General features: G+C 54.9%; 1 protein-coding gene across 4 annotated transcripts; it reads right to left on the bottom strand.

The window, feature by feature from the left end:
• On the bottom strand, positions 1–27,816 carry LOC137453924 (UAP56-interacting factor-like). 4 transcript variants are annotated; one of them, XM_068163646.1, is made up of 9 exons: positions 27,690–27,814; positions 20,577–20,720; positions 8,385–8,527; positions 4,630–4,754; positions 3,796–3,859; positions 2,764–2,807; positions 2,603–2,677; positions 897–1,008; positions 1–172 (listed from the first exon to the last, which is right to left on the bottom strand). In XM_068163646.1, exons 1-9 carry the CDS (start codon positions 27,769–27,771, stop codon positions 77–79), a joined length of 885 nt encoding a protein of 294 aa, XP_068019747.1. In that variant the 5' UTR covers positions 27,772–27,814; the 3' UTR covers positions 1–76. The 4 variants fall into 4 exon arrangements, with proteins under 4 accessions (XP_068019747.1, XP_068019749.1, XP_068019748.1 ...); XM_068163648.1 differs by having other exon boundaries at positions 8,400–8,527; positions 27,690–27,813; XM_068163647.1 differs by having other exon boundaries at positions 2,764–2,804; positions 27,690–27,812.

Below are 27,816 nucleotides of genomic sequence, written 5' to 3' on the forward strand. Positions count from 1 at the left end.
TCAGAGGAAATCTACGGAGCTTTATTGAGCCGCCCAGGGGGCCGCGCCGCGGGCAGGGGCCGGGCGAGCAGCGCTGCTAGGCCATGGTGACCGTCCGGCCGGAGCTGCGGGCCGCCGGGAAGCGCCGCCGGTTCCTCAGCCCAGAGAACCTCTCATCCAGCGTCAGGCTGGTCTGCAGGGAAAGGAGAGCCAGTCAGGGCCGTGCCCCCGGGCAGGGCACGGCCACACGGCGGGTACGGATTAGAGCCCGCGGGCCAGGACGCTGCTTGGCAGCCGGTTAGTCACTGCACCACTCAGCACACGGAGACAAGGAGCTCAGCAGGCTGGCACACCTCCCAGCGGCACCCCGCACCTAGGCACTGGGCATCCTTGGCACGAGCAAGGAGCAAGCAGGTGGCATTCCAGCACAAGGCACCGAGTACAGCCAAACCGTCCAGGTCACAAACGCCGTCCCCGAAGATGGTGGAGGAAGATCTCTGGCCTGCCCCCAGGGCTCTTGGAGCACACTTTGCTGGCACCAAGAAGGTCACCAAAGCAAAGAGAGAGCAAAGCCTAGGAAGTGTCTCTGGCAAGTGGGGAGCACTGACAGTAAAACAGTTTCCCTGACCAGGAGCGCTCACAAGCAGCACCTCCCTGCTCCGAGCAAGCGCACGGGCAGGCCAAGAGGGGCCAACGGAGTGTGGGGAACTGGGCTGAGTCTGCAGTTGCTGAACAGTCTTCTCAGGTGCCTTCAGTTGTGTGAGCAGCCCAGCCAAGGCGGTGGCAGGGCCCTCCCGCTGGGCCATGCTAGACAGACCCAGCCGGCAGCCCCCAAAACCTGAGCGTGGTGTTAGCAGCTTAGTGGCAGGGCTGCTGCAGGCTGCAAGGTGCCTCCTGGCCCATTGACAGTCCTCTACCTGGTTGGCCATGGCACGGAAGTTGAACCTCAGCAGCACCCCCTTGGGCTGGGGCTTGGCCAGCCGCGGAGGGGGCCTCTGGCTTCGCAGGAACGGGCGCTGGTACCCAGGCCTAGGGAAAGCACAGGTCTGCAGTCACTCGGGATGCTAAAGCAGCTCCGTCCCTGTCATCTCCAAACCAGCAGGAAACAAGGGAGACACCTGCACACATCCCATGGCAGGTCTCACAGCAGCCTGGCTGAGCTCACAGGCTCATAGGATGTTAGGGGTTGGAAGGGACCTCAGGAGATCATCCAGTCCAACCCCCCTGCCAGAGCAGGAGCAGAGAATCCAGCACAGGGCACACAGGAACACATCCAGATGGGGCTGGAAAGGCTCCAGAGAAGGAGACTCCACAACCTCTCTGGGCAGCCTGCTCCAGGGCTCTGGGACCCTCACAGTGGTTCCTCCTCATGCTGAGGTGGAACCTCCTGTGCTGGAGTTTATATCCATTGCCCCTTGTCCTACCCCAGGGTGCAGCTGAGCAGAGGCTGTCCCCTCCCTCCTGACCCCCAGCCCTCAGCTATTGATAGACATTGATCAGATCCCTCTCAGCCTTCTCCTCTTCAGACTAAACAGCCCCAGGTCCCTCAGCCTCTCCTCACCAGGCAGTGCTGCAGTCCCTTCAGCATCCTTGGAGCCCTCCCTTGGACCCTCTCCAGCAGATCCCTGTCCCTCCTGAACTGGGGAGCCCAGACCTGGATGCAATATTCCAGGTGAGGTCTCAGCAGGGCAGAGCAGAGGGGGAGGAGAACCTCCCTGGATCTGCTGAACACACTCCTCTGCACCCCAGGACCCCATTGGCCTTCTTGGCCCCCAGGGCACATTGCTGTCCCATACAGAACTTGCTGTCCAGCAGCACTCCCAGATCCTTCTCCAGGGGGCTGCTCTCCAGCAGATGCCCTCCCAGCCTGTGCTGCTGCAGTTTATTCTTCCTCCCCAGGTGCAGGACTCTTCCCTTATCCTTGTTGAACCTCATCAGGCTCCTCTCTGGCCAGCTCTCAGCCTGTCCAGGTCTCACTGAACGGCTGATACAGCAGAAAGGGAAGGGGTCGTCATCTGCTAACCATTCTGGGTCTGAAAGCAGTGCCTGTGCAGGTGGCATGTGTCGTAGTTTGGGCTGGGTGCCCTCTGCTACAGGGGTGTTTCCTGTGTCCAGAAGTCCAGCCCAGTGGGTGGGCACAGGAAGTTAGGTTATTTCCTACCATGATCCCTTGCACCACTCTAAGTCTCACGGCGGGGTCTGGCACTTCCTCTTTCCTTCCTCTCCGCCACCCGGTAACTGGGGGAGAGATCTCCCAGCCATGGGTCTGGCTAGGCCCAAGGCCACGGGAGATGGGCAGGCTCAGATCTGGCCAGCTGAGACTAGCCTAGCAGTGGGGGGGGGAAGGAGGAGCCCTGGGGGTTTTGGGTGCAGCCTCAGGTGGGGTGGGATCTCTCTGGGACTGTTTTGGGGTCTCTCCTGTCACTGTGTTCCCAGCTCTCTGCACGCACTCACTGCTCTCTGTTTAAACTTTCCATCACTTTTGCCATCTGTTTGTCTGAGTCGTTATTTCAGCCCGTGGTGGGGAGGGGGTTTGCCCCCACCCATTACAGCATGGCAGCAGGGATGCTTGGCAGTGGCTCTTGAGGGGCTCCCACCCTTCCAAATCCCCTCAGTCACTTACGTGCCGCTCTGGCCTGCCTGGGGATTAGCCACAGAAACCGTCAGAACTGCTGCAGGGCTGGGCTTCACCTTCCACCTGCCAAGACAGGGAGAGGCAGCCAGCTTGAATTCCAGCCTGAAAGAGCATGGCAGGCTTGCAGGGTGCCTTGGGTCCCCAATTACCTTCTCAGCCTCACTGGTTTTGCTTGGCCGTTAGCATCCATCTGCTGGGACAGAGGTTCAAAGGAGAAACCACAAAGCCTTCATTAGCATTCAGAAACAAAGATTCTGCCCCCACTGCTTCATCTGGGGTACCTGAACAGCTCTTGCCTTGCATGCTGCCCAGAAATTTGCTAATGTGGGGGTTCCTGCTGCCTTTACCTCACCCTGCTTGTGCTGCTGCACAATTTACTTTTATCACCTTCCCAGCTTTTCTCTTTTGGTTGCCAGGATATTAAGCTACACTCACAATTGGCTGTCCTGAAAAAAACCCCAGGAATGTAGGAATGCTGCTAGGAATAGAGTCATTGCTGAAGCCACCCATCTCCCCCATTCACTTTTGGAAGCAAAGATAGCACTGGGAAAAGGCCATGCAGGATGAGGAGGGTGATCCTCCCCCCCTACTCTGCTCTCAGGAGCGCTGCCTCCAGTTCTGGGGTCCCCAGCATAAGAGGGACATGGAATTGCTGGAGAAGGTACAGAGAAGGCCAAAAAGATCATCAGAGGGCTGTAGAACGTCCCTTATAGAGACAGGATGAGGGAGTTGGAACTGTTCAGCCTGGAAAAGAAAAGGCTCTTGGGAGACCTTAGAGCAGCCTTCCAGGACCTGAAGGGTTTACAGGAGAGCTGGGGAGGGACTTGTGACAAGGGCTGGGAGTGCCAGGATGAGGAACAATGGCTTTGAGCTGGAAGAGGGGAGATTGAGACTGGAGATTGGGAAAAAATTCTTTACAGTGAGGGTGGTGAGACTCTGGCACAGGTTGCCCAGGGAGGCTGTGGCTGCCTCCTCCCTAGAGGTGTTGAAGGCCAGGCTGGATGAGGCCTTGAGCAAGCTGGGCTGGTGGAAGGTGTCCCTGCCCATGGTGTGGGGGGTGGAAGCAGGTATCTCTAGGAAGCAGATGATCTTTAGGGCCCCTTCCAACCCAAGCCATTGTATCAATGTGTGACAGGCTTGCCAGCATCAGCAGGGTGCAGAGGAGCTGTCTGGATACTGACCCCTCTCTGGAAGTTGGCTTTGTTGAACCGCTGCTGCATCCGCTTCTGCTGGAAGCCTGGTCCCCTGCTCAGCAGAGGGGAGAGAGAAAGCAAGCACAGAGGTGACTAGGATGGCAGGTCTCTCCTGAAGGATAACACTCAAGCACCTAACCCAGAGTGGTACTGAAAAGCAGCAGGAGAAGCAGATGAGGCTGTGTGTTACCAAGCTCAGCCCCGCAGGTTTTTCTGCCAGCAAAGTATTCCAGAGGCCTTTGCTTTTCTGCTCACACAAAACATTGTCTGCTCTGAACTCTGCTCCTTACAAACACCATGGCAAAAATACAGCAGGAAAAAAAACCTGCTCAGAAGGGACCTCTGGAGGTCATCAGTCCCTGCTCTACTCAGACAAAGATGGGGTTGCTAGCTCAGAGAACACAGAGACCAACAGGCACCGAGGCTGTGCCCAGCACTTGGCAGCTCACCTTCCTCACAGCTCCTGGGGTGTAGCTTCAGTGGGACAGACTCCCCCTGCCTGCCTGTCCCTTATGGCTGGAATCTCTACTTCCTGCCTTTGTGAAAATGAAAACTCTTTCACCCTGCAAAAGCTTTCCCCAAGGTGGCAAAGACTGACAACAATGCCTGGTCAGGTCCCCCAGGCTCTCTGCAGCCCAACGACAGACCCAGCAGCTGGACTCCCAGCTGTCCCCACCAGGCTGATTTAGTCCCCGGTGCTTTCCTAACATCTCAGGGGTATTTTTCTCACCTCATGGCTGCAGCCCCTCCCATCTGGCAAAGACTAAGAGCAGAGCCCCAGGAGCTGCCCAGAAGACAGCCCAGAGTTACCAAAGACTTTACCTTCTCCCTGAGGCCTGGGTGCTGGCAGCAGCGGCACCGAATCTCTTGGGGCCCAGGGGTGGACGTCGCCGTCCCTCTGGCTGCCCACTGCTGCTGCTCTTGGCAAAGGCATCGGTGTTCCTGTCCTGAAACAGCAGCAAGAGCTCAGCACCTGCCACAACCTCGCTGCTCACAGGGGGAGTGAGCACAGGAGGTGACCTGTAGCTGTCCTGCCCACCTCTGCCTGGGCACTTCCCTGGTATCTTCACTGCCCAGGGGTAAATCCAAGCCTCCAACATGCAGGGCTGATGGCTGACACTGCAGTACTCCCCTGGCTGCTCTCAGACACAGAATGATAGAATTCTTTGGGTTGGAAAAGAACTCTGAAAATTATTGAGTCCAAGCAGCAACCCAACCCCACCATGGCCACTAAACCATGGCCCCCAAGTGCCATGGCCACAGGTTTCCTGAACACCTCCAGGCATGGGGACTCCACCACCTCCCTGGGCAGCCTGTGCCAATCCCTGACCACTCCTGCAGCAAATTTGCAGATGACACCAAGCTGGGAGCAGATGTTGGTCAGTTAGAGGGTGGAAGGGCTCTGCAGAGGGACCTCGACCGACTGGACAGATGGCAGAGTCCAACAGGATGGCATTCAACAAGTCCAAGTGCCAGGGGCTGCACTTTGGCCACAGCAACCCCATGCAGAGCTACAGGCTGGGGTCAGAGTGGCTGAGAGCTGCCAAAGAGAGAGAGACCTGGGGATGCTGATTGACAGCTGCCTAAACATGAGCCAGCAGTGTGCCCAGGGGGCCAAGAAGGCCAATGGCATCCTGGCCTGCATCAGGAACAGTGTGGCCAGCAGGAGCAGGGAAGTCATTGTGCCCTGTGCTCAGCACTGCTGAGGCCACACCTTGAATCCTGTGTCCAGTTCTGGGCCCCTCAGTTTAAGAAGGACATTGAGAGACTTGAAGGTGTCCAGAGAAGGGCAACAAAGCTGGGGAGGGGTCTGGAGCACAGCCCTGTGAGGAGAGGCTGAGGGAGCTGGGGTTGCTTAGCCTGGAGAAGATGAGGCTCAGGGGAGACCTCATTGACCTCTACAACTACCTGAAAGGTGGTTGTAGCCAGGAAGGGGTTGGTCTCTTCTCCCAGGCACCCAGCACCAGAACAAGAGGACACAGTCTCAAGCTGTGCCAGGGGAGGTTTTGGCTGGAGGTGAGGAGAAAGTTCTTCACTGAGAGTCATTTGTCATTGGGATGTGCTGCCCAGGGAGGTGGTGGAGTCCCCATCCCTCGAGGTGTTCAAGAGGGGATTGGATGTGGCACTTGGTGCCATGGTCTAGTCATGAGGTCTGTGGTGACAGGTTGGACTCGATGATCCTCGAGGTCTCTTCCAACCCATGGCAGGGGGTTGGAACTGGCTGATCCTTGAGGTCCCTTCCAACCCTGACAACTGCATGATTCTAATCTCTGAGTCACTGCAGACTTTCCTTTCAGGAACAGCCACACTCCATGCATATGCATGCTCAGCTTAGGCTCTCTTTATAGCCCCAGGGCAAAGCCATTAAACGTGACATCATGGTCACCACTCTGGTGGCTTTTTAAAAGCTGGGTGGATTTCCAACTATGCAGGAAAAAACAACCCCCTCTCACAGAGGTATGTGTTCAGTCTATGGCCCCTCACTCCAAGAAGGACATTGAGGAGCTGGAGCAGGTCCAGAGAAGGGCAACCAAGCTGGGGAAGGGTCTGGAGAACAGGGCTGGGGAGGAGCAGCTGAGGGAACTGGGGGTGTTGAGCCTACAGAAGAAGGGGCTGAGACCTTCTGACTCTCTACAGCTCCCTGAAAGGAGGTTGGAGTGAGGTGGAGTTGGTCTCTACTCTCTAGTAAGAAGTGATAGGATGAGAGGAAATGGCCTCAGGTTACACCACGGGAGGGTTAGGTTGGAGATGAGGAAAAATGTCTTTGGTGCAGGAGTGGTCAGGGATTGGCACAGGCTGCCCAGGGAGGTGGTGGAGTCCCCATCCCTGGAGGGGTTCAAGAAACCTGTGGCCATGGCACTTGGGGCCAGGGTTTAGTGGCCATGGTGGGGCTGGCTTCAGGGCTGGACTGGATGATTTCAGAAGGCTTTTCCAATCAAAGCAATTCTATGATTCTGTGATTTTCCCCTTCTACACCAAGCCAGTGTAATATTAGCAACACTCAGAAGGAAGCTGCAGAAACCACTGGAGTGCTGAGCACAGCTTTCCCCTGCCCATGTCTGGAGTCTTTAAAATAACTCCCAAATCCACTGAAAATACTTCAGGTTTGCTTGTTGGGGTTGTTTGGTGGGTTTTTTTTAGGTCTTTTTGAGCAGAGAGAAGAGCTAGACATTTACATTGGAAAAAGGGAAAGCCAGGGATGAAAACAATCACTGCATTTTACACTGAAGCCTGTGGGCAATCTGGCCCATGGCTGCCACACTCCTGGGAATCAGTGTCTCAGGGTGGGTCAGGGATATCCACTCCCTAGTGAAGTGTGTCTCTGAAGCCTGGGACCTCAGAGAATGCTCTGGGTGGAGGACAAATAATGGTGGAACCTTAACATCCTTCCTCCTCAGTTAAGATTGGCTGCACCCAGAGAGTGGCTGTCCATGGCTCCACGGCCCAGTGGGGGCCAGGGACAAGCAGAGTCCCTCAGGGGTCAGTCCTGGGACCAGGCTTGTTCAACATCTCTGTGGGTGCCATGGACAGTGGCATTGAGTGCACCCTCAGCAGGTTTGCTGCTGACACCAAGCTGTGTGGTGCAGCAGACAGGCTGGAGGGAAGGGAGGCCATCCAGAGGGACCTGGACAGCCTGGAGAGGTGGGCACAAGCCAACCTCAGGAGGTTCAACAAGACCAAGGGCAGGGTCCTGCAGCTGGGTGGAGGCAATCCCAGGCACAAATGCAGGCTGGGCAGGGACTGGCTGGAAAGCAGCCCTGAGGAGAGAGACTTGGGAGTGCTGGGGGAGGAGAAGCTCAACAGGAGCTCTCAGTGTGCACTTGCAGCCCAGAAAGCCAACCAGAACCTGGGCTGCAGCAGGAGAAGTGTGGCCAGCAGGGCAAGGGAGGTGATCCTCCCCCTCTGCTCAGCTCTGCTGAGACCCCACCTGGAGTACTGCCTCCAGTTCTGGAGCCCCTATGGCAAGAGGGATCTGGAGGTGCTGGAATGGTTTGAAGTTAGGAGATTCTGCCCCTTGCCTCTGCTCTGCTCAGACCTCATCTCCAATCCTGTCTCCAGTTCTGGTGTCCCCAGCAGGAGAAGGACACAGAGCTGCTGGAGTGAGGCCAGAGGAGGCCACAAGGATGATCCAAGGGCTGGAGCAGCTCTGCTGTGAGGCCAGGCTGAGGGAGCTGGGGGTGTGCAGCCTGGAGAAGAGAAGGCTCCAGGGGGACCTCAGAGCTGCCTGCCAGGACCTGAAGGGATCCTGCAGGAAGCTGCAGAGAGACTTTTCCTGAGGGTGTCTGGAGCCAGGCCAAGGGGGAATGGTTTGAAGCCGAGGCAGAGCAGGGCTAGACTGGAGTTGAGGAAGAAGCTTTTCAGTACAAGGGTGGTGAGACACTGGCACAGGCTGCCCAGGGAGGCTGTGGATGTCCCCTCCCTGGAGGTGTTTTGAGCCCAGGTTGGATGAGGCTGTCAGCAACCAAGTGGCAGGGGGCTTGGAGCAGACGATCTCTGAGGTCCCTCCCAGCCTGAGCCATTGATCCCATGATTTCCACAGGCCATTTGGGAAGGGCTGTGCCTCCCTTCCCCCCTACCTCTTGAGCTGATACCTGGCGATTCAAAGGGCTGACTCCACTGAAGGCAGCTGCTGCTTTTCTCCTGGGCCTGGGCATTGCATTCCTGAACTGCCTCCGACTGAACTGCTGCTGTCCAAAGCCTCTTCTGAAACCTTTAGGTCCTGTGGAAACAAACCCCTGGGTTTAGCACCCCCTCAAAACTCCAAGTCAGGCTGACAATTGTGCCAGTGGATGACAAGGGTAACTAACAGATCTGGGAGATGTGCTTCCTGTTGTAAGTGGGTTAGGGCAGGACTTAGAGATGCTGAAGAGGTTATTACAGAATCACAGAATGCTGGGGGTTGGAAGAGCCCTCCAGAGATCATCCAGCCCAACCTCCCTGCTAAAGAGCAGGTTGCCCAGGATCACAATGTCCAGCTGGGTTTTGAAAGTCTCCATGGAAGGAGACTCCATAACCTCCCTGGGCAGCCTGCTCCAGGGCTCCAGCACCCTCACAGCAAAGACATTTTCCCTTAAGTTCAAGTGAAACCTCCTGGGTTCCAGTTGGTGCCTGTTGCCCTTAGCCTATCATTGGATACCACTGAGAAGAGCCCAGGTTCATCTTCATGACCTTCACCCTTTACCTATTCATCAGCATTGATCAGATCCCCTCTCAGGCTGATCTTCTCCAGCCTAAACAGCCCCAGGTCTCTGAGCCTCTCCTCATCCCAGAGCTGCTCCGGTTGTGCCAAGGGTATGACCTCTGCTGGTGTGAGGTGATACTGAACTCTGCAGTGTGGTAGCTGGTGGGAGTCAGCCTGGGATGTCTGGGGAAGGGAGGAGCAGAACTCAGCCTTTTACCTCATATGGACACCATCCTTTTATTTCACAAGGCTTTGTCTTTGCTTGAGCAGCTGAGATGGAACATGGTGGAGTTAGCAGGGCAGGGTTAATGGTTGGACTGGATGAGCATGGATTTAGGAAGGGCAGGTCCTGTCTGACCGACCTGATCTCCTTCCATGCCCAGGTGACTGCCTGGTGGATGTGGGGCAGGCTGTGGATGTGGTCTGCCTGGACTGCAGCAAGGCCTTTGACACCATCCCCCACAGCAACCTCCTGGCCAAGCTGTCAGCCCCTGGCTTGGACAGCAGCTCTCTGAGCTGGGTTAGCAACTGGCTGGAGGCTGAGCCCAGAGAGTGGTGGTGAATGGTGCCACAGCCAGCTGGCAGCCAGGCACCAGTGGTGTGCCCCAGGGATCAGTGCTGGGCTCCATCCTCTTTAACATCTTTATTGATGATCTGGATGAGGGGATTGAGTCCATCATCAGCAAGTTTGCAGATGACACCAAGCTGGGGGCAGGAGTTGATCTGCTGGAGGGTAGAGAGGCTCTGCAGAGGGACCTGGACAGGCTGGACAGATGGGCAGAGTCCAAGGGCAGGAGATTGAACACATCCAAGTGCCAGGTGCTGCACATTGGCCACAGCAACCCCAGGCAGTGCTACAGGCTGGGGGCAGAGTGGCTGGAGAGCAGCCAGGCAGAGAGGGACCTGGGGGTGCTGGTTGATGGTAGGCTGAACATGAGCCTGCAGTGTGCCCAGGGGGCCAAGAAGGCCAATGGCATCCTGGCCTGCATCAGGAACAGTGTGGCCAGCAGGAGCAGGGAGCTCATTCTGCCCCTGTACACTGCACTGGTTAGGCCACACCTTGAGCCCTGTGTCCAGTTCTGGGCTCCTCAGTTTAGGTAGGAGGTTGACTTGCTTGAAGGTGTCCAGAGAAGGGCAACAAAGCTGGGGAGGGGCTTGGAACACAGCCCTGTGAGGAGAGGCTGAGGGAGCTGGGGCTGCTTAGCCTGGAGAGGAGGAGGCTCAGGGGTGACCCTATTGCTGTCTACAACTACCTGAAGGGAGGTTGTAGCCAGGCAGAGGTTGGTCTCTTCTCCCAGGCACCCAGCACCAGAACAAGAGGACACAGTCTCAGGGAAGGTTTAGGCTGGATGTTACGAAGAAGTTCTACACAGAGAGAGTGATTGCCCATTGGAATGTGCTGCCCAGGGAGGTGGTGGAGTCACCATCACTGGAGGTGTTCAGGAGGAGACTTGATAGGGTGCTTGGTGCCATGGGTTAGTTGATTAGGCGGTGTTGGATTGGTTGATGGGTTGGACACGATGATCTTGAAGGTCTCTTCCAACCTGTCTATTCTATTCTATTCTATTCCATTCCATTCCATTCCATTCCATTCCATTCCATTCTATTCCATTCTATTCCATTCTATTCTATTCTATTCTATTCTATTCTATTCTATTCTATTCTATTCTATTCTATTCTATTCTATTCTATTCTGTCTTGGAGGTCTTTTCCAGCCTAAATGGTTCTATGATTCTAACTGTGCTATAGGAGCAGCAATATAAAGAGTGGAGCAAGCATCAAAGCCCATTTATTGCAGAAGGAGAGAGGAATCTTGCAGAACAATGAATAATTTATCTCTCCAATGTCTCAGGGAAGACTGACAAGCACATTATTTGATTGGAGAGAATACAGAAAGGATCCCTAATAAAGGCAGGCATGCTCTCATCAGGAAACCTGTCAGTCTGCTGTCAGAGCTCTCACTGCTAGGAATTAACTGTGAGTGGAAGACGCCTTCGGATACAGACAGGCAAGAAACTCCAGCATCCAGAGGCCAACATGCAGCAGCCTGGAATAGAGCTCAGTGCCCACATTAGAGCACTTGGTAAGTGAAGAGTGGACCATCATTTTTATTTCACAGAATCACAGCATGCCAGGGGCTGGAAGGGGCCTCAAAAGCTCATCCAGTTCAACCCCCTGCCAGAGCAGAGTCACCTAGAGCAGCTCACACAGGAACACAGCCAGGTGGGGTTGGAATATCTCCAGAGAGGGAGACTCCACAGCCCCCCTGGGCAGCCTGCTCCAGGGCTCTGGCACCCTCACAGGGACAAAATGTTTCCTCCTGTGTCCATGGCACTTCCTCTGCCTCAGCTTCCACCACTGCCCCTTGTGCTGGCATTGGGCAGCACCCAGCAGAGCCTGGCTCCAGCCTCTGGGCACTCACCCTGCACATCTAAAGAGCCTCAGCTCCCTCAGGCTCTCCTCCTGAGGAAGATGTTCCACTGCCTGCAGCAGCTCTGTGGCTCTGTGCTGGACTCTCTCCAGCAGTTCCCTGAGCTCCTTCTTGAGCTGAGGAGCCCAGAACTGGACACAATATTCCAGCTGTGGCCTCAGCAGGGCAGAGCAGAGGGGCAGGAGAACCTCTCTGACCTGCTAACCACAGCCCTTCTGATCCACCCCAGGCTGCCCTTGGCCTTCTTGGCCACCAGAGCACATTGCTGGCTCATGGCCAACCTCCCATCCACCAGGACCCCCCAAGTCCTTTCCCCCAACACTGCTCTCCAGCAGCTCAGTCCCCAACCTCTGCTGCTCCATGGGGTCAGTCTTTCCCAGGTGCAGGACTCTACACTTGCTCTTGTTGACTCTGAGTGCCCACTTTAGAACATTTGATTAGTGAAGACTGGACCATATATATTCATTTACAATTTGCTTGTTTTAGCTTGACATATGAAGAGTAGCTGAGAGAACTGGGGTTTGTTCAGCCTGGAGACAGGAGGCTGAGAAGAGACTTTCTTGCTCTTTACAACTACCTGAAAGGAGGTTGGAGCCAGGTGGGGGTTGGTCTCTTCTCCCTAGTAACAAGTGGCAGGATGAGAGAAAATGGCCTCAGGATGCACCAAGGGAGGTTTAGGTTGGGCATGAGAAGAAACTTCTTTACTGAAACAGTTCTCAAAGCCTGGCACAGGCTGCCCAGGGAGGTGGTGGAATCCCCATCCCTGGAGGTGTTTGAAAGAAGCAGAGATGTGGTGCTGAGGACCATGGTTTAGCAGCAGCCTTGGCAGAGTTAGAGAACATTCATAGAATCATAGAATCAATAAGGTTGGAAAAGACCTCAGAGATCATCAAGTCCAACCTAGCACCCAGCACCATCTGATCAGCTAAACCATGGCACCAAGTGCCTCATCCAGGCTCTTCCTAAACACCTCCAAGGATGTTTACTCCACCACCTCCCTGGGCAGCACATTCCAACGGCCAGTCTCTCTTGCTGGGAAGAACTTTCTCCTCACCTCCAGCCTAAACTTCCCCTGGCACAGCTTCAGACTGTGTCCTCTTGTTCTGCTGCTGGGTGCCTGAGAGAAGAGACCAACCCCCACCTGGCTACCACCTCCCTTCAGGCAGTTGCAGACAGCAACTACCTGTTTAGACTGACCTGGAAGGTCCTTTCCAGTTCTCTGACTCTGTACTCTTCCTTACTGCATACACTGAACAGGGCACTTCCTGATGCTGCTGGTGTCCACCACTGCTCTTACACTGCAAACACATCCAACAGCCTGCCCTGCACTTAACATCCACTAGATGGATAAGGAACTGGCTTGATGGCTGCACCCAGAGAGTGGCTGTCAATGGGTCCATGGCCCAGTGGAGGCCAGGGACAAGCAGAGTCCCTCAGGGATCAGTCCTGGGACCAGGCTTGTTCAACATCTTTGTGGGTGCCATGGACAGTGGCATTGAGTGCACCCTCAGCAAGGTTGCTGATGACACCAAGCTGTGTGGTGCAGCAGACAGGCTGGAGGGAAGGGAGGCCATCCAGAGGGACCTGGACAGGCTGGAGAGGTGGGCACAAGCCAACCTCAGGAGGTTCAACAAGAGCAAGGGCAGGGTCCTGCAGCTGGGTTGAGGCAATCCCAGGCACAAATCCAGGCTGGGCAGGGACTGGCTGGAAAGCAGCCCTGAGGAGAGAGACTTGGGGGTGCTGGGGGAGGAGAAGCTCAACAGGAGCTCTCAGGGTGCACTTGCAGCCCACAAAGCCAACCAGAGCCTGGGCTGCAGCAGAAGAAGTGTGGCCAGCAGGGCAAGGGAGGTGATTCTCCCCCTCTGCTCAGCTCTGCTGAGACCCCACCTGGAGTCCTGCCTCCAGTTCTGGAGCCCCTATTGCAAGAGGGATCTGGAGGTGCTGGAAGGTGTCCAGAAAAGGGCCAGGAGGATGAGCAGAGGGCTGGAGCACCTCTCCTATGAGGACAGACTGAAGGAGTTGGGGCTGTTCAGTCTGCAGAAGAGAAGGCTCCCAGGTGACCTCATTGTGGCCTTCCAGTATCTGAAGGGGGCTACAGGAAGGCTGGGGAGGGACTGCTCAGGATCTCAGGGAGTGATAGGACTAGGGGGAATGGAATGAAGCTGGAGGTGGGGAGATTGAGGCTGGAGGTGAGGAGGAAGTTCTTCCCCATGAGAGTGGTGAAGCCCTGGAATGGGTTGTCCAGGGAGGTGGTTGGGGCCCTGTCCCTGGAGGTGTTTAAGGCCAGGCTGGATGAGGCTGTGGCCAGGCTGATCTAGTGTGGGGTGTCCCTGCCCATGGCAGGGGGGTTGGAACTAGATGACCCTTGTGGTCCCTTCCAAGCCTGACTGATACTATGGTTCTATGAACAGGGCACCTCCTGCTGCTGCTGGTGTCCACCACTGCACTTGCACTGCAAACACATCCAACAGCCTGCCCTGCATTTAACACACACTGAACAGGGCACCTCCTGCTGCTGCTGGTGTCCACCACTGCATTTGCACTGCAAACACATCCAACAGCCTGCCCTGCATTTAACATTTTCCCCTAAGCCACCTTCTGAATGTGAAGTGTGCTGCAGTGCTGAGCTAGAGGAAAGCACGCTGTGGGATGAAGGCACAGAGCATTAAAGCCCTAATCACTCCACCTGATGAACTCCTGTAGCCATCAGAAGCAGACATTTTCCAAGTCTCTGTGCCAGCACACAGAGGCTCAGAGGGGTGCACAAATCAGGCAGGAATCAGCACGTGGCAGAGGGCAGCAGGAGCATGGTGAAACCCTGGGCCAGAGAGGGAACAGCCTCAAGCTGTGACTGGGCAAAGTTTAGGCTGGACATTAGGAAAAACTTTTCCCATCCAGAGTGGTCAGGGATTGGAATGTGCTGCCCAGGGAGGTGGTGGAGTCCCCAGGCCTGGCTGTGTTTGAAGGTGGTTTGGCTGTGGTGCTTGGGGCTATGTTTTGGGGGTGAGCCTTGCAGAGCAGGGCTCTGGGTTGGACTTGGTGATCCTGGGGGTCTGTTCCAACCTGAGTGTTTCTGTGATTCTGTAGAGCAGAACCTCTCTGATACAAACCACAGAGCAGTCAGACACAGCTATTGATCCTGTGCCACTGATTCCTACCTCACAGCAATTACTAATGACTTGCAGCAATTAGAAGTGAGGCGCTGGGAGGCAGCGGTGACAGCGCCGTCAGGGGCCACCACCGCGGTGATTAATGAAGGCTCCAGCCCCAGGCTGCAGCATGGGCCAGAGCCAGGGCAGGCTGCTGACACTGGGACGTAAGTGAAGATGATCTGAGCTGCTCTGGCTCTCAAATAAAAGGGCCCCAAGGCAGGCCTGTGGGAAGCACCCCCTGAACAGTAGGTTGGGTGCTTTGCTCCCTGTGGCCGAGGGTGCAGGTTGGGGGTGGGGTGGAATGGAATGGAGATAGGATAGGATAGGATAGGATAGGATAGGATAGGGAGTAGAAATAGAAATAGAAATAGAAATAGAAATAGAAATAGAAATAGAAATAGAAATAGAAATAGAAATAGAAATAGAAATAGAAATAGAAATAGAAATAGAAATAGAAATAGAATCAACCAGGTTGGAAAAGACCTTGGAGTCCAACCTATCACCCGACACCATCCCATCAACTAAACCATGGCACCAAGTGTCTCATCCAGGCTCTTCCTAAACACCTCCAGGGATGGGGACTCCACCACCTCCCTGGGCAGCACATTCCAACAGCCAAAAACTCTCTCTGTGAAGAACTTTCTCCTCACCTCCAGCCTAAACCTCCCCTGGCACAGCTTCAGACTGTGTCCTCTTGTTCTGGTGCTGCCTGCCTGGGAGAAGAGACCAACCCCCACCTGGCTACAACCTCCCTTCAGGGAGTTGTAGACAGCAATGAGGTCTCCCCTGAGCCTCCTCTTCTCCAGGCTAAGCAACCCCAGCTCCCTCAGCCTCTCCTCACAGGGCTGTGCTCCAGACCCCTCCCCAGCTTTGTTGCCCTTCTCTGGACACCTTCCAGCATCTCAACACCTTTCCTAAACTGAGGGGCCCAGAAGTGGACCCTGCAGCACTGTTGCTTGTAGTTACTTCCCCTGCAGATCATGTCCCCTCCCCAGCAGAAGTGCAGATGTCTAAATGTTCCTCTCCCAAACACCTTGAGTTTTGGCAGGCTGTGCCTTTCTGACCAGATGTGGTCTCACTGCATTTAAAAGCCCTTTGTTTCCCCACCTGGTGGTGTCCCCACAGTTTGCTTTTTCCTTTCCTGTTCCCTTCAACAACCATCCTTGGCTTGCCCATCTTTCTCTTGCCTGCTTGCAGCCCACCAAGCTGTGCAACACAGCTCTCCTGCCCTCTGGAGAGGACATCTCTGCAGCGAGACAGACGGAGCTTAGCTGCCTTTCCCTCACTGGTCCCTCAGGAGGGACTGATGCAGAAGGCAGCCCTGGCTAGCAAACCATCCCCCTCCCAGTCAGTTCCCATTAAGGAGCCTCTGCTCAGCAGTGCACTCAGGCAGACCTCAGCAGGGCAAATAACTGATGACAGAGCCATCAGCCTCCAAGGGGTCCCTTGTGTGCACCAGCTGGGGACCAAGGCCTGGCTCTGTGTTGTGTGACTCATGGGAGGTTCCATCTCTGCATATATTTATTAAGGAACACCTGAATAAACCCTCACAGCATCAGCACCTGGGGAAGACCTCCCCACCCCTGCAGGTGCAGGCTCAGAGCCTGGGGTGGAGCACACTTGGGTGGGCCAGAAGGGACTCTGTCCTGCCTGAGGAGAAGCATCAATGCCTGACAGGCTTCCAGTTTTTGTTCTGAGGAGATCTGAAAGTCAAATTTCTTCTCATTATACAATGATCTTTCCCCCCCAGGGGAAGATGGTTTACGCCACAGTCCAGGAGGGATACCAGCACTTCACTGCCATGCATTCTCTCGCTGGTTCAAGCAACAGTTTTGCTCTCTACAACTACCTGAAGGGAGGTTGTAGCCAGGCGGGGGCTGATCTCTTCTCCCAAGCACCCAGCACCAGAACAAGAGGACACAGTCTCAAGCTGTGCCAGGAGAGGTTTAGGCTGGATGTGAGGAAGAAATTCTTCATAGAGTGATTGCCCATTGGAATGTGCTGCCCAGGGAGGTGGTGGAGTCACCATCAGTGGAGGTGTTTAGGAGGAGACTGGATATGGTGCTTGGTGCCATGGTTTAGTTGATCAGATGGTGCTGGGTGATAGGTTGGACTTGATGATCTCAAAGCTCTCTTCCAACCTGGTTAATTCTATTCTATTCTATTCCATTCCATTCCATTCCATTCCATCCCATTCCATCCCATTCCATCCCATTCCATCCCATTCCATCCCATTCCATTCTATTCCATCCCATTGCATTCTATTCCATCCCATTCTATTCTATTCTATTCCATCCCATTCAATTCTATTCTATTCTATTCCATTCCATCCCATTCCATCCCATCCCAACAAAATATCCTTCTCCACCCTCTGTCACCACAGTGCTGGGCTGGTTGGTGGGGGTCATTTTGACAGCAGTGGTTCTCACACCTCAGCTTGGAAAGGACTACATGTCAGCAGGGACCAAAATGAAATGAACCTCTGAAAGCTCAGGGGCTAAATTCCCAGTTGTGCTGAGCTTCCCAAAGCTGCTACTGACATCAGCACCACACAGCACAGTGAGGTTCTGCAGGCTCCAGGGAGAGCTTAGAGCAGCCTGCCAGTACCTGAAGTGGCTACAAGAAAGCTGCAGAGGGACTGTTCCCAAAGGCATGCAGTGATAGGATGAGGGGCAATGGTTTGAAATGAGAGCAGAGCAGATTGAGATTGGTCGTTAGGAACAAGTTCTGCACCATGAGGGTGGTGGAACACTGGAAGAGGTTGCCCAGGGAGGTGGTTGAGGCTCCATCCCTGGAGATATTCAAGGTGAGACTGGACAGGGCTCTGGGCAACCTGATCTAGTTGGGGATGTCCCTGCTGACTGCAGAGGGGGTTGGACTGGATGAGCTTTGGAGGTCCCTTCCAACCCAAAGAATTCTATGATTCTATGAGGCAGGGCTGAATTCAGACTCAGTTAAATAGTGAGATTAGCAGAAATAATTCTGTAAATGGACAATAAAGTGCTTCTAAGGAACAGGTAAAAAGTCTCACCCTGTCTCTTTGATTTGACTCTGCATGCAGCAGTTACTTGAGCATGGAAGAATGTCAAAGCCTCTGCTGTTGACAGGGAAATCAATGCCCAAAGGGCAATTACCAGCACTCTGTTTAATTCTTGCTAAAGCAGTATGTAGTGGAGACCAAACATGAGAGTGAGAGGCAGATCAGAGGCAGGCAGGATTGCTCCCAGCCATCATAGAATGGTCCAGGCCAGAAGGGACCTCCAAAGCTCATCCAGTCTGACCTCCCCACAGTCAGCAGGGACATCCCCAACTGGATCAGGTTGCCCAGAGCCCTGACCAGCCTCACCTTCAATATCTCCAGGGATGGAGCCTCAACCACCTCCCTGGGCAACCTCTTCCAGTGTTCCACCACCCTCATGCTAAAGAACTTGTTCCTCACATCCAATCTCAATCTGCTCTGCTCTAGTTTGAAGCCACTGCTCCTGGTCCTGTCCCTGCAGGCCTTTGCAAACAGTCTCTCTCTATCCTTCTTGTAGCCCCCTTCAGGTCCTGGCAGGCTGCTATTAGAGGTCCCCAGAGCCTTCTCTTCCCCAGGCTGAACACCCCCAGCTCCCTCAGCCTGTCCTCATAGCAGAGCTGCTCCACTACTCTGATCATTTTCATGTCCCTCCTCTGGACCTGCTCCATCAGGTCCATGTCCTGAGGGCTCCAGAGCTGCACACAGCACTGCAGGTGAGGTCTCAGCAGAGCAGAGCAAAGTGCCAGAATCACCTCTCTGGGTCTCTGGCAATGCTGCTTTGGATGCAGCCCAGGCTGGGATTTGCCTTCTGTGCTGCCAGCGCTCACTGCCTGCTCCTGTCCAACACCCCCAAGTGCTTTTCCACAGTGCTGCTTTCTATCCCCTCCTCCCCCAGCCTGTATTGATAACAAGGATTATTCCCACCCAGGTGCAGAGCCCTGCACTTGCTCTTGTAGAACCTCATGAGGTTCCCCTGGGCACCACCTCTCCAGCTTGCCCAGGTCCTTCTGGATGATGTCCCATCCCTCTGGTGTATTGACACCACCACTCAGCTTGGTGTCATCTGCACCCTTGCTGATGGTGCACTCAATCTGACTGTCTGTGTCATGGGTAACAATATGAAAGAGCACAGATCCCAGTGTGGACCCCTGAGGGACACCATTGTCACTGCTCTCCAGCTGGACTTAAAGCCATTGAGCACCACCCTCTGGATGTGACCATCCAGCCAGTTCCTCATCCACTGAACAGTCCACCCAGCAAATCCACATCTCTCCAACTTAGCCAGCAGGACTGTGTCAAAGGCCTTACAGCAGTCCAGATATATCACATCCATAGGGATGTGATCCATAGGGATCCCCAGGGATCAGTGTTGGGCTGATCCTATTCAATATCTTTATTGATGATCTGGAGGAGGGGATGGAGTTCAGCATCAGCACGTTTGCAGATGACACCAAGCTGAGGTCAGGAGTTGATCTCTAAGAGGGTAGGAGAGCTCTGCAGAGGGACCTTGCCAGGCTGGACAGATGGGCAGAGTCCAACAGGATGGCATTGAAAAAGTCCAAGTGCCAGGTGCTGCACTTTGGCCACAACAACCCCAGGCAGTGCTACAGGCTAGGGTCAGAGTGGCTGAGAGCAGCCAGGCAGAGAGGGACCTGGGGGTAGTGGTTGACAGCAGCTGAACAGGAGCCAGCAGTGTGCCCAGGGGGCCAAAAAGGCCAATGGCATCCTGGCCTGCATCAGGAACAGTGTGGCCAGCAGGAGCAGGGAAGTCCTTGTGCCCTGTGCTCAGCACTGGTTAGGCCACACCTTGAGTCCTGTGTCCAGTTCTGGGCTCCTCAGTTTAAGAAGGACATTGAGAGACTTGAAGGTGTCCAGAGAAGGGCAACAAAGCTGGGGAGGGGTCTGGAGCACAGCCCTGTGAGGAGAGGCTGAGGGAGCTGGGGTTGCTTAGCCTGCAGAAGAGGAGGCTCAAGGGAGACCTTCTTGCTCTCTCCAACTCCCTGAAGGGAGGTTGTAGACAGGTGGGGGTTGGTCTCTTCTCTCTAGCAACCAGCACCAGAACAAGAGGACACAGTCTCAAGCTGTGCCAGGGGAAGTTTAGGCTGAAGGTGAGGAGAAAGTTCTTCCCAGCAAGAGAGATTGGCCATTGGGATGTGCTGCCCAGGGAGGTGGTGGAGTCCCCATCCCTGGAGGTGTTCAAGAGGGGATTGGATGTGGCACTTGGAGCCATGGTTTAGTTGTCAGGAGGTGTTAGGTATTGGGTTGTACTTTATGATCTCCAAGGTCTTTTCCCACCTGGTTAATTCTATGAGAGGCCATCCCTTATCTATGGATCCCACTGTCCTGATGTGCTCACTGGTGCTCCAGAGGAAGGCTGCAAAGAGATTGCTGCAACCCATCACTGAAATCTTCAGAGAGGTGATTCAGCAGTCATTAAAAGACCAAAAAAGGAGGGCAGAATTTTGAGAGAGGTGGCAGTTTAATGCAGCAGCTCCCGTTGGGGTTGTAGACAAAAGGTGGTGGAAGCAAGGAGATTAGTGTGTGATCCCTGGGCATGGTGAAAAAGCTCACCAGGAAAAACAGCCTGCTTGGCAAAAAGGCCAAACCAGCTCCACTAACTGAGCCAGCAAAGGCATGCACTGAAGAGGTAATTGAAGTGTGTTCAGGGAGGAGGGGGGGGAGAAAAAGAGGATTAGGAAAAGGCATAATTAAAGTATGCAAAGCCAAGAGGGAATAGAGAAGGGATATTAAGTCACTTTGCATTGGTAATTCAGAAGAGGGTGGAAGGGAGCGAGAGAGGGATGGATCTCTGCTCTGAAAGGGCCCTGATCTTCCATTGTGGCGGAGAGAAAAGCTCTTCAGAGCCCGAGGACATCTTACACACACCGAGCAACTAGAGAGGAGAAGGACTGGAGGGCTGTACCCTGGGCCAGGAATGTGTCCTGCAGCTGGGCAGGCTTCCAGCAGCCCGAGGAGCTCACCCACCTTGCAGACTCCTCTGCGTCCAGGCGCGGAAGCGGGGCCGCCCGGACCCGTATGCCAAGTGCCCGTTCTTCACCGGCTGCCTTTGCCCATCCCCCGCGGGGCTGGCATCTGCCTGCTCATTCCTGTGGCGTTTGATGATGTCATCTAGACCAAAATGGCAAAGGGAAAACACATCAGCCCTCTGCTTTCCACCGACAGGGATTCCCAGCTCGGGTGCTTGCAGCTCGAGAGCTGGGGCTGGGTCGCCTGGAGGAGAGGAGCCTGGGGGGGATCTGAGCAATGCTTAACAATATCTGAGGGGTGGGGGGCAGGAAGATGGGGCCAGGCTCTGCTCAGTGGTCCCCAGTGATAGGACAAGGAGTAATGGGCACAAACTTGAACACAGGAAGTTCCATCTAAACAGGAGAAGGATCTTCTGGACTTTGAGGGCAGCAGAGCCCTGCAGCAGGCTCCCCAGAGAGGCTGTGGGGTCTCCATCCCTGGAGACTTTCAAGGTCTACTTGGATGTATCATAGCATCAGTCAGGGTTGGAAGGGACCACAAGGATCATCTAGTTCCAACCCCCCTGCCATGGGCAGGGACACCCCACACTAGATCAGCCTGGCCACAGCCTCATCCAGCCTGGCCTTAAACACCTCCAGGGACAGGGCCCCAACCACCTCCCTGGACAACCCATTCCAGGGCTTCACCACTCTCATGGGGAAGAACTTCCTCCTCACCTCCAGCCTCAATCTCCCCACCTCCAGCTTCATTCCATTCCCCCTAGTCCTATCACTCCCTGAGATCCTGAGCAGTCCCTCCCCAGCCTTCCTGTAGCCCCCTTCAGATCCTGGAAGGCCACAATGAGGTCACCTGGGAGCCTTCTCTTCTCCAGACTGAACAGCCCCAACTCCTTCAGTCTGTCCTCACAGGAGAGGTGCTCCAGCCCTCTGCTCATCCTCCTGGCCCTTCTCTGGACACCTTCCAGCACCTCCAGATCCCTCTTGCAATAGGGGCTCCAGAACTGGAGGCAGTACTCCAGGTGGGGTCTCAGCAGAGCTGAGTAGAGGGGGAGGATCACCTCCCTTGCCCTGCTGGCCACACTTCTCCTGCTGCAGCCCAGGATCTGATTGGCTTTGTGGGCTGCAAGTGCACACTGAGAGCTCCTGGTGAGCTTCTCCTCCCCCAGCACTCCCAAGTCTCTCTCCTCTGGCCTGCTGTGATCCTATGTGACCTGCTTTAATTGCTCCTGCTCTGGCAGGGGGTTTGGACTTGATGACCTTCACAGGTCCTTTCCAACCTCCATCATTCTGTGATTCTGTGGTGATTGTCCCCAGTGAAAGCAGAGCTTGTGGTTCTGTAATCAGCACTGGATGGACAATAAATGCTGAAGCTTAGCTCAGAAAGTATAGGATCAACTGACTCAGCTCCTGCAGCCTGGAGATTAGAGTGCAGCAAATCAGTTCAAAATGTGCTGTCACCCAGCACCTCTCTACCATGTGCAGGACAGTTTTCAGCCCTGTGTCCCACTGAGAGATCCCATCTGGCAGATTCCCCATGAATATGCCTTGCAGGGACAGCAGAAGCTCAGTGCTGGGGCAGAGAACACTGCTTGAGAACATCTGACTTGGGAGACTGTGGAAAAGGTGGTCAGAGCTGCACCTTGGCCACAGCAACCCCATGCAGAGCTAAAGGCTGGGGTCAGAGTGGCTGAGAGCTGCCAAGCAGAGAGGGACCTGGGGGTGCTGATTGACAGCTGCCTGAACATGAGCCACCAGTGTGCCCAGGGGGCCAGGAAGGCCAAGGGCATCCTGGCCTGCATCAGGAAGAGTGTGGCCAGCAGGAGCAGGGAAGTCATTTTGCCCTGTGCTCAGCACTGCTGAGGCCACACCTTGAGTCCTGTGTCCAGTTCTGGGCTCCTCAGTTTAAGAAGGACATTGAGAGACTTGAAGGTGTCCAGAGAAGGGCAACAAGGCTGGGGAGGGGTCTGGGACACAGCCCTGTGAGGAGAGGCTGAGGGAGCTGGGGTTGCTTAGCCTGGAGAAGAGGAGGCTCAGGGGAGACCTCATTGCTCTCTACAACTACCTGAAGGGAGGTTGTAGCCAGGTGGGGGTTGGTCTCTTCTCCCAGGCACCCAGCACCAGAACAAGAGGACACAGTCTCAAGCTGTGCCAGGGGAGGTTTAGGCTGGAGGTGAGGAGAAAGTTCTTCACTGAGAGTCGTTCATCATTGAAATGTGCTGCCCAGGGAGGTGGTGGAGTCCCCATCCCTGGAGGTGTTCAAGAGGGGATTGGATGTGGCACTTGGTGCCATGGTCTAGTCATGAGGTCTGTGGTGACAGCTTGGACTTGATGATCTTTGGGGTCTCTTCCAACCTTGGTGATACTGTGATACTGTGAGAACAATTCTATGATCCTATGATCAGAAGCACCCCATGAGTGCACCTGCACTGTGATGCCTGCTCCAAGGGCTCTCCCTGCCCTGCGTGGGACACAGGCACTGCCCCATGCAGAGGACATGTCCCTGGTGTGTAAATGACACAAACACTTCTTCGATGTCCTGCAGGCACAAGTGGGAGCAGTGTGCCCCTAGTCCCTACCTCTGTAAAGGGGAAAACTAAAGCTTGGAGCAACAAGGGCTGCAATGTGATGGCTGCAGGGAAGGAACCTCACTTGTCTAGAACAACTGTCAAAAAGGGGGCATCATGGTCCTGCAAACACTCATGGCTCACCAGGAGGCTGCAGGATGGTTTCCTTTCAATTCCCATCTCCTGGAGCCAGCTACCCTCTTGTCTTTGCTCAGGGCTTTAAAAACACAGAACAAGCTTCTAAGCCCTTCGTGGTATCAGGTGAAGTCTGAGGCCATCAACCTCTCTGGCTCAAAAAGCAGTAAAGCAAAAGGATGCAAGACATGCAGTGAATGCCACAGCACTTTGTATTTTAAGTTCCACAGTCTTCAGGGCCTGAGCCCTGATTTTCTGACCCTCTGGGGTAGGTGCTCCTGATCAGGAACCTCTTAGTCTCTGCCACTGGTGAGGCAGAGGGAGAACATCCCAGTTACAGGAGGACCATGCAGGGGATGCCTGCTCTCCTCTGCAGCACTTGGGTTCTCCCACACAGACCTGTCTGCACTGCAGCTAAGGAGCCAGCCCTAGAGCTCAAGGATGGACACATTGATTTGATTGCCATGCTGGCCCTGCTGACAGCAGCAGTAAGGTGTGCTGGGAAGCCTGCACAGCTCTCTGCAACCAGCCAGCTCCTGTGCTGCTGCAATACCAGTGCTGGCACCAGGCACCTCGCACCTCTGCATACCCTTTGCTGCCCCACCACAGAAGGGCTATGAAACAGCAGCAAAATGGACCTGGGATGTCCTGCCAATGCCCCTCTACTCCCTTCACCCAATCATCTTCTTAGGCAGCTCTGAAAAATGAACTCATCTGAGCTGTTCAAAGAACTGCAAGATGTTTGGCACTTTCTTTGCAAGAGACCATCCAGATGCAGTTCCCCAGGCACAGAGCCTGCATGAAACAATCAATTGCTCTCCCTATGATTTTAGACACATTTGGTTTGGAACTACATTAACAGCACTGAGAAGATGACATCAAATTTCTCCCAAGGACACTCTGCTGCTGTGCTTCACCAGTTCAACCCTAGCCAACCCATGTGCTGCCCTAGGCAATGCTGCTGTCACCAGCAGAGAGAGTCCAAGGGAGGGCTACAAGGATGCTGAAGGGACTGCAGCACTGCCTGGGGAGGAGAGGCTGAGAGCCCTGGGGCTGATTAGTCTGGAAAGGAGAAGGCTGAGAGGGGACCTGATCAATGTCTATCAATATCTGAGGGCTGGGGGTCAGGAGGGAGGGGACAGGCTCTGCTCAGTTGCACCTTGGGATAGGGCAAGGGATGGAAACTCCAGCACAGAAGGTTCCACCTCAACAGGAGGAGGAACTTCTGCACTGTGAGGGTCCCAGAGCCCTGGAGCAGGCTGCCCAGAGAGGTTGTGGAGTCTTCTCTGGAGCCTTTCCAGCCCCATCTGGATGTGTTCCTGTGTGACCTGTGCTGGATTCTATGCTCCTGCTCTGGCAGGGAGGTTGGACTCAACGATCTCCAGAGGTACCTTCCAACCCCTGACATCCTGTGATCTGTGATCCTGTGAACCAGCTGCATGTGCCCTAAGCTGCACTGAAGTGCTGTGTTTCACAACGGGGAGAGCAGAAGGGAAGGTGGTGATCTACCTGCAGCATCCAGAACACACCTGAGAGGATTCTGATAGCTCATGCCCACCCTGAACAAGTTTTTACCTCCTGAAAAGCCAGCACTGGAAGCTGAGGTATCTGGACTATGTCCAAACTACTTTTAGATGCAGAGATCTGCTAATAAACAGCTCAAAGCCTCTCAGCTCTCAAGGAGCTGGTCTGAAATCAAGGGGATCTTAATTCAAGCTGTTGTGATAAAGAGGAAAGGCAAAGGGATATATCCTCACTAATCCATATTAATGCCTTCTTTTAACCTCAAACACTACAGCAGACATTTAGCAAGTAATAGCTTTAACAAATCAGCACAAGAAGACCTGCCCAGATCAGGCCTTTTCCCAGCCAGTGGCTACTCCAGCTCTTGAATGAATCACTGGAGGGGAAGGAAGCAGAGAAGGTCCATTAGCTCTCAATGGGTGATTGTCATGGCCAGCCCTTATTACCTCCAGTGCTTGCCACTTGTCATTTCCTATCAAGAAACTCCTGGGTCCAAATGAATACAAAGCCCAGGGCCAAGGCACCGGAGCTGATGCAAGAAGGAGGTGCGTGAGCGCTTTTGTGAGCTCTCTATCAAGCCTGCCAGGAGGAGAGCACATGGAGAGAGGCTGTGCAACGTTCTTGCCATGAACACACCGCTGCTCTTAGCTAAGTGTGCCTCTGGGATATGTGCTATTTGGGGCACAGGCTGCTCTGAAGCAGATCTGCAGCATCCCTGCTCACTCTGCGGGAGAGTGGACAGCGGCATGCGAGGGTAGGAGATCCATAGTGCAAGGAAGAGCTCACTGGGAATGGAGGAGAATGCTCAGCTGCCCAGCCGCCCAGCCTGCCACCTTTCAGTGTCTTTTTTGGGTTGGGTATGGGCTGAGCCTTTTTGCACCCATCAATACAACACCAGTGCTGCCTATGGATGTGTCCAGAGAAGGGCCACAAAGATGATCAGAGCTCCTCTCCTATGAGGACAGGCTGAGGGAGTTGGGGTTGTTCAGTTGGGAGAAGAGAAGGCTCCAAGGAGACTTTAGTGTGGCCTTCCAATATCTGAAGGGGGCTACAAGAAAGCTGCTGAAGGCCTTTTAAGGGTGTCAGGGAGTGATAGGACTGGGGGGAATGGATCCAAGCTAGAGGAGGGGAGATATAGATTAGACATCAGGAAGAAGTTGTTCCCCATGAGGGTGGTGAGAGGCTGGCACAGGTTGCCCAGGAAGGTGGTGGAAGCCTCATGCCTGGAGGTGTTTAAGGCCAGGCTGGATGTGGCTCTGGGCAACTTGATCAAGTAGAAAGTGTCTCTGCCCATGGCAAGGGGGTTAGAACTGGATGATCATTGGAGTCCCTTCAAACCCTGACAGTTCTGTGATTCAAGGGATCCTCAGAGGTCACTTAAGGAAGCCCTATGCCCTCAAGACAGAATTACATCCATCAGAGCAGCTTTAGAGTAACTCCTGCACTTTCCTACGACTGCAAACTCAGTTAAGGCCCAAGATATCTGAAAGCACAGGGGGGAAAAAGAACCTGACAGTAAAAGTGTCAGTTTTTCACCTGGACTCTTCTTTCCCAGTTCTCTCTCCTGCCCTGAGTAAGGTGTATTATGGATTGACTATGGATATGGACCACAGGAGGTGTGACCAAGGGAAGCAATAAGGGAGAGCAGAAGCAAAGGAAATATGGCAGGTCAGCAAACAGAACAGGGGCATGCAACACCATGAGGAAAAGTCAGTGGAAAATGAGGGACCCAAGACTGCTGTAAATGGTGCTCACAGAATGGTATATCAACCAGGGAACACTGAGTTTGCAGTGGAAAATGTTTGCAAAGTGAAACACTGAGGTGCTAGAGGCTGTCCAAAGAAGGGCAACAAAGCTGATGAAGGGTCTGAAAAACAGGGATGGTGAGGAGCAGCTGAAGGAACTGGAGGTGTTTAGTCTGGAGGAGGCTGAGGGGAGACCTCATTGCTCTCTACAGCTCCCTGAAAGGAGATAAGCCTGAAGCAGGGGTCAGTATCTTCTCTCTAGTAACAAGTGATGAGAGAAAATGGGCTCAAGTTGCCCCTGGACAGGTTTAGGTTGAGCATGAGAAGAAATTTCTTCACTAAAAGGCTTCTCAAAGACCAGAACAGGCTGCCCAGGGGGGTGGTTGAATCCCCATCCCTGGAGGTGCTTCAGAGTTGCAGAGATGTGGTGCCGAGGGCCATGGCTCAGCACGAGCTTTGATAGAGTTAAAGAACGGCTGGGCTCCTCGATCTTAAAGGTCTTTTCCAACCACAACCATTCTGTGACTGTGTTCTGCTATTCCTGACAAGTGGCTCACTGCTGGGAAGGAACGCCATGAGGTTTCAGTGGAGAAGCTGACCCAGCGCTGCAGAGCTGTCAACAGCCATCCACCGCCGAGCGCCGGAGCCCAGGCCGCCGGAGCGCCTGGAAGGGCAGCAGCGTGCGCGGCGCTGCCGTGCCCCGTGCCAGGGAATGCCAGCGCAGGGGCAGAGGCTATAAATAGGGCAGGCAGGACATGGCCGCAGCTCTCTCGGCGGCGGGCTCCTGGCGTCCGCCTCCCCCACCCGCGGCCCTGACGCCCGCCGGGCACAGAGGGGCTTGCAGCCCACACTGCTCCCCCTCGGCTCCTTCGTCGCCTCCACTTCCCACCGCTCCCCTGCCCTGTCCCCTTCCTCCAGAGCCGGGAGCAGGCAAGCCGGGGTCAAACAGCGCTGCGGGGACCACATCCGCCCCTCGGCCAGCTCCTGCCCGCCCCGCCCCAGCGTCCTGCGAACGCCGCGGCCAGGGCTGGCCCCGCCGGGCGCCCCGCGCCCCGCACCGCTCCGCAGCCCCTCCCGCGACCCCGCCCGGCCCGGCCCCGCCGCCCCCCGCCCGGGCAGGGGCCCTCGCCCCGCCGGACCTACCCAGAGACATGTCAATCTCCTCGGCTCCCGCCTGCGGCTCCCCCGCGGGGACCGCTGTCGCCTGCGGCCCCGCCGCCTCCATGGGCTCCGAGCGCACTGCCGCCGCCCCTGCCCCACTGCGCCTGCC

This window comes from Melanerpes formicivorus, unplaced genomic scaffold, assembly GCF_026170545.1.
Source record: "Melanerpes formicivorus ecotype bairdi unplaced genomic scaffold, bMelFor1.0.p_v2 SCAF_73, whole genome shotgun sequence".
In the NCBI taxonomy this organism is placed as follows: domain Eukaryota; kingdom Metazoa; phylum Chordata; class Aves; order Piciformes; family Picidae; genus Melanerpes; species Melanerpes formicivorus.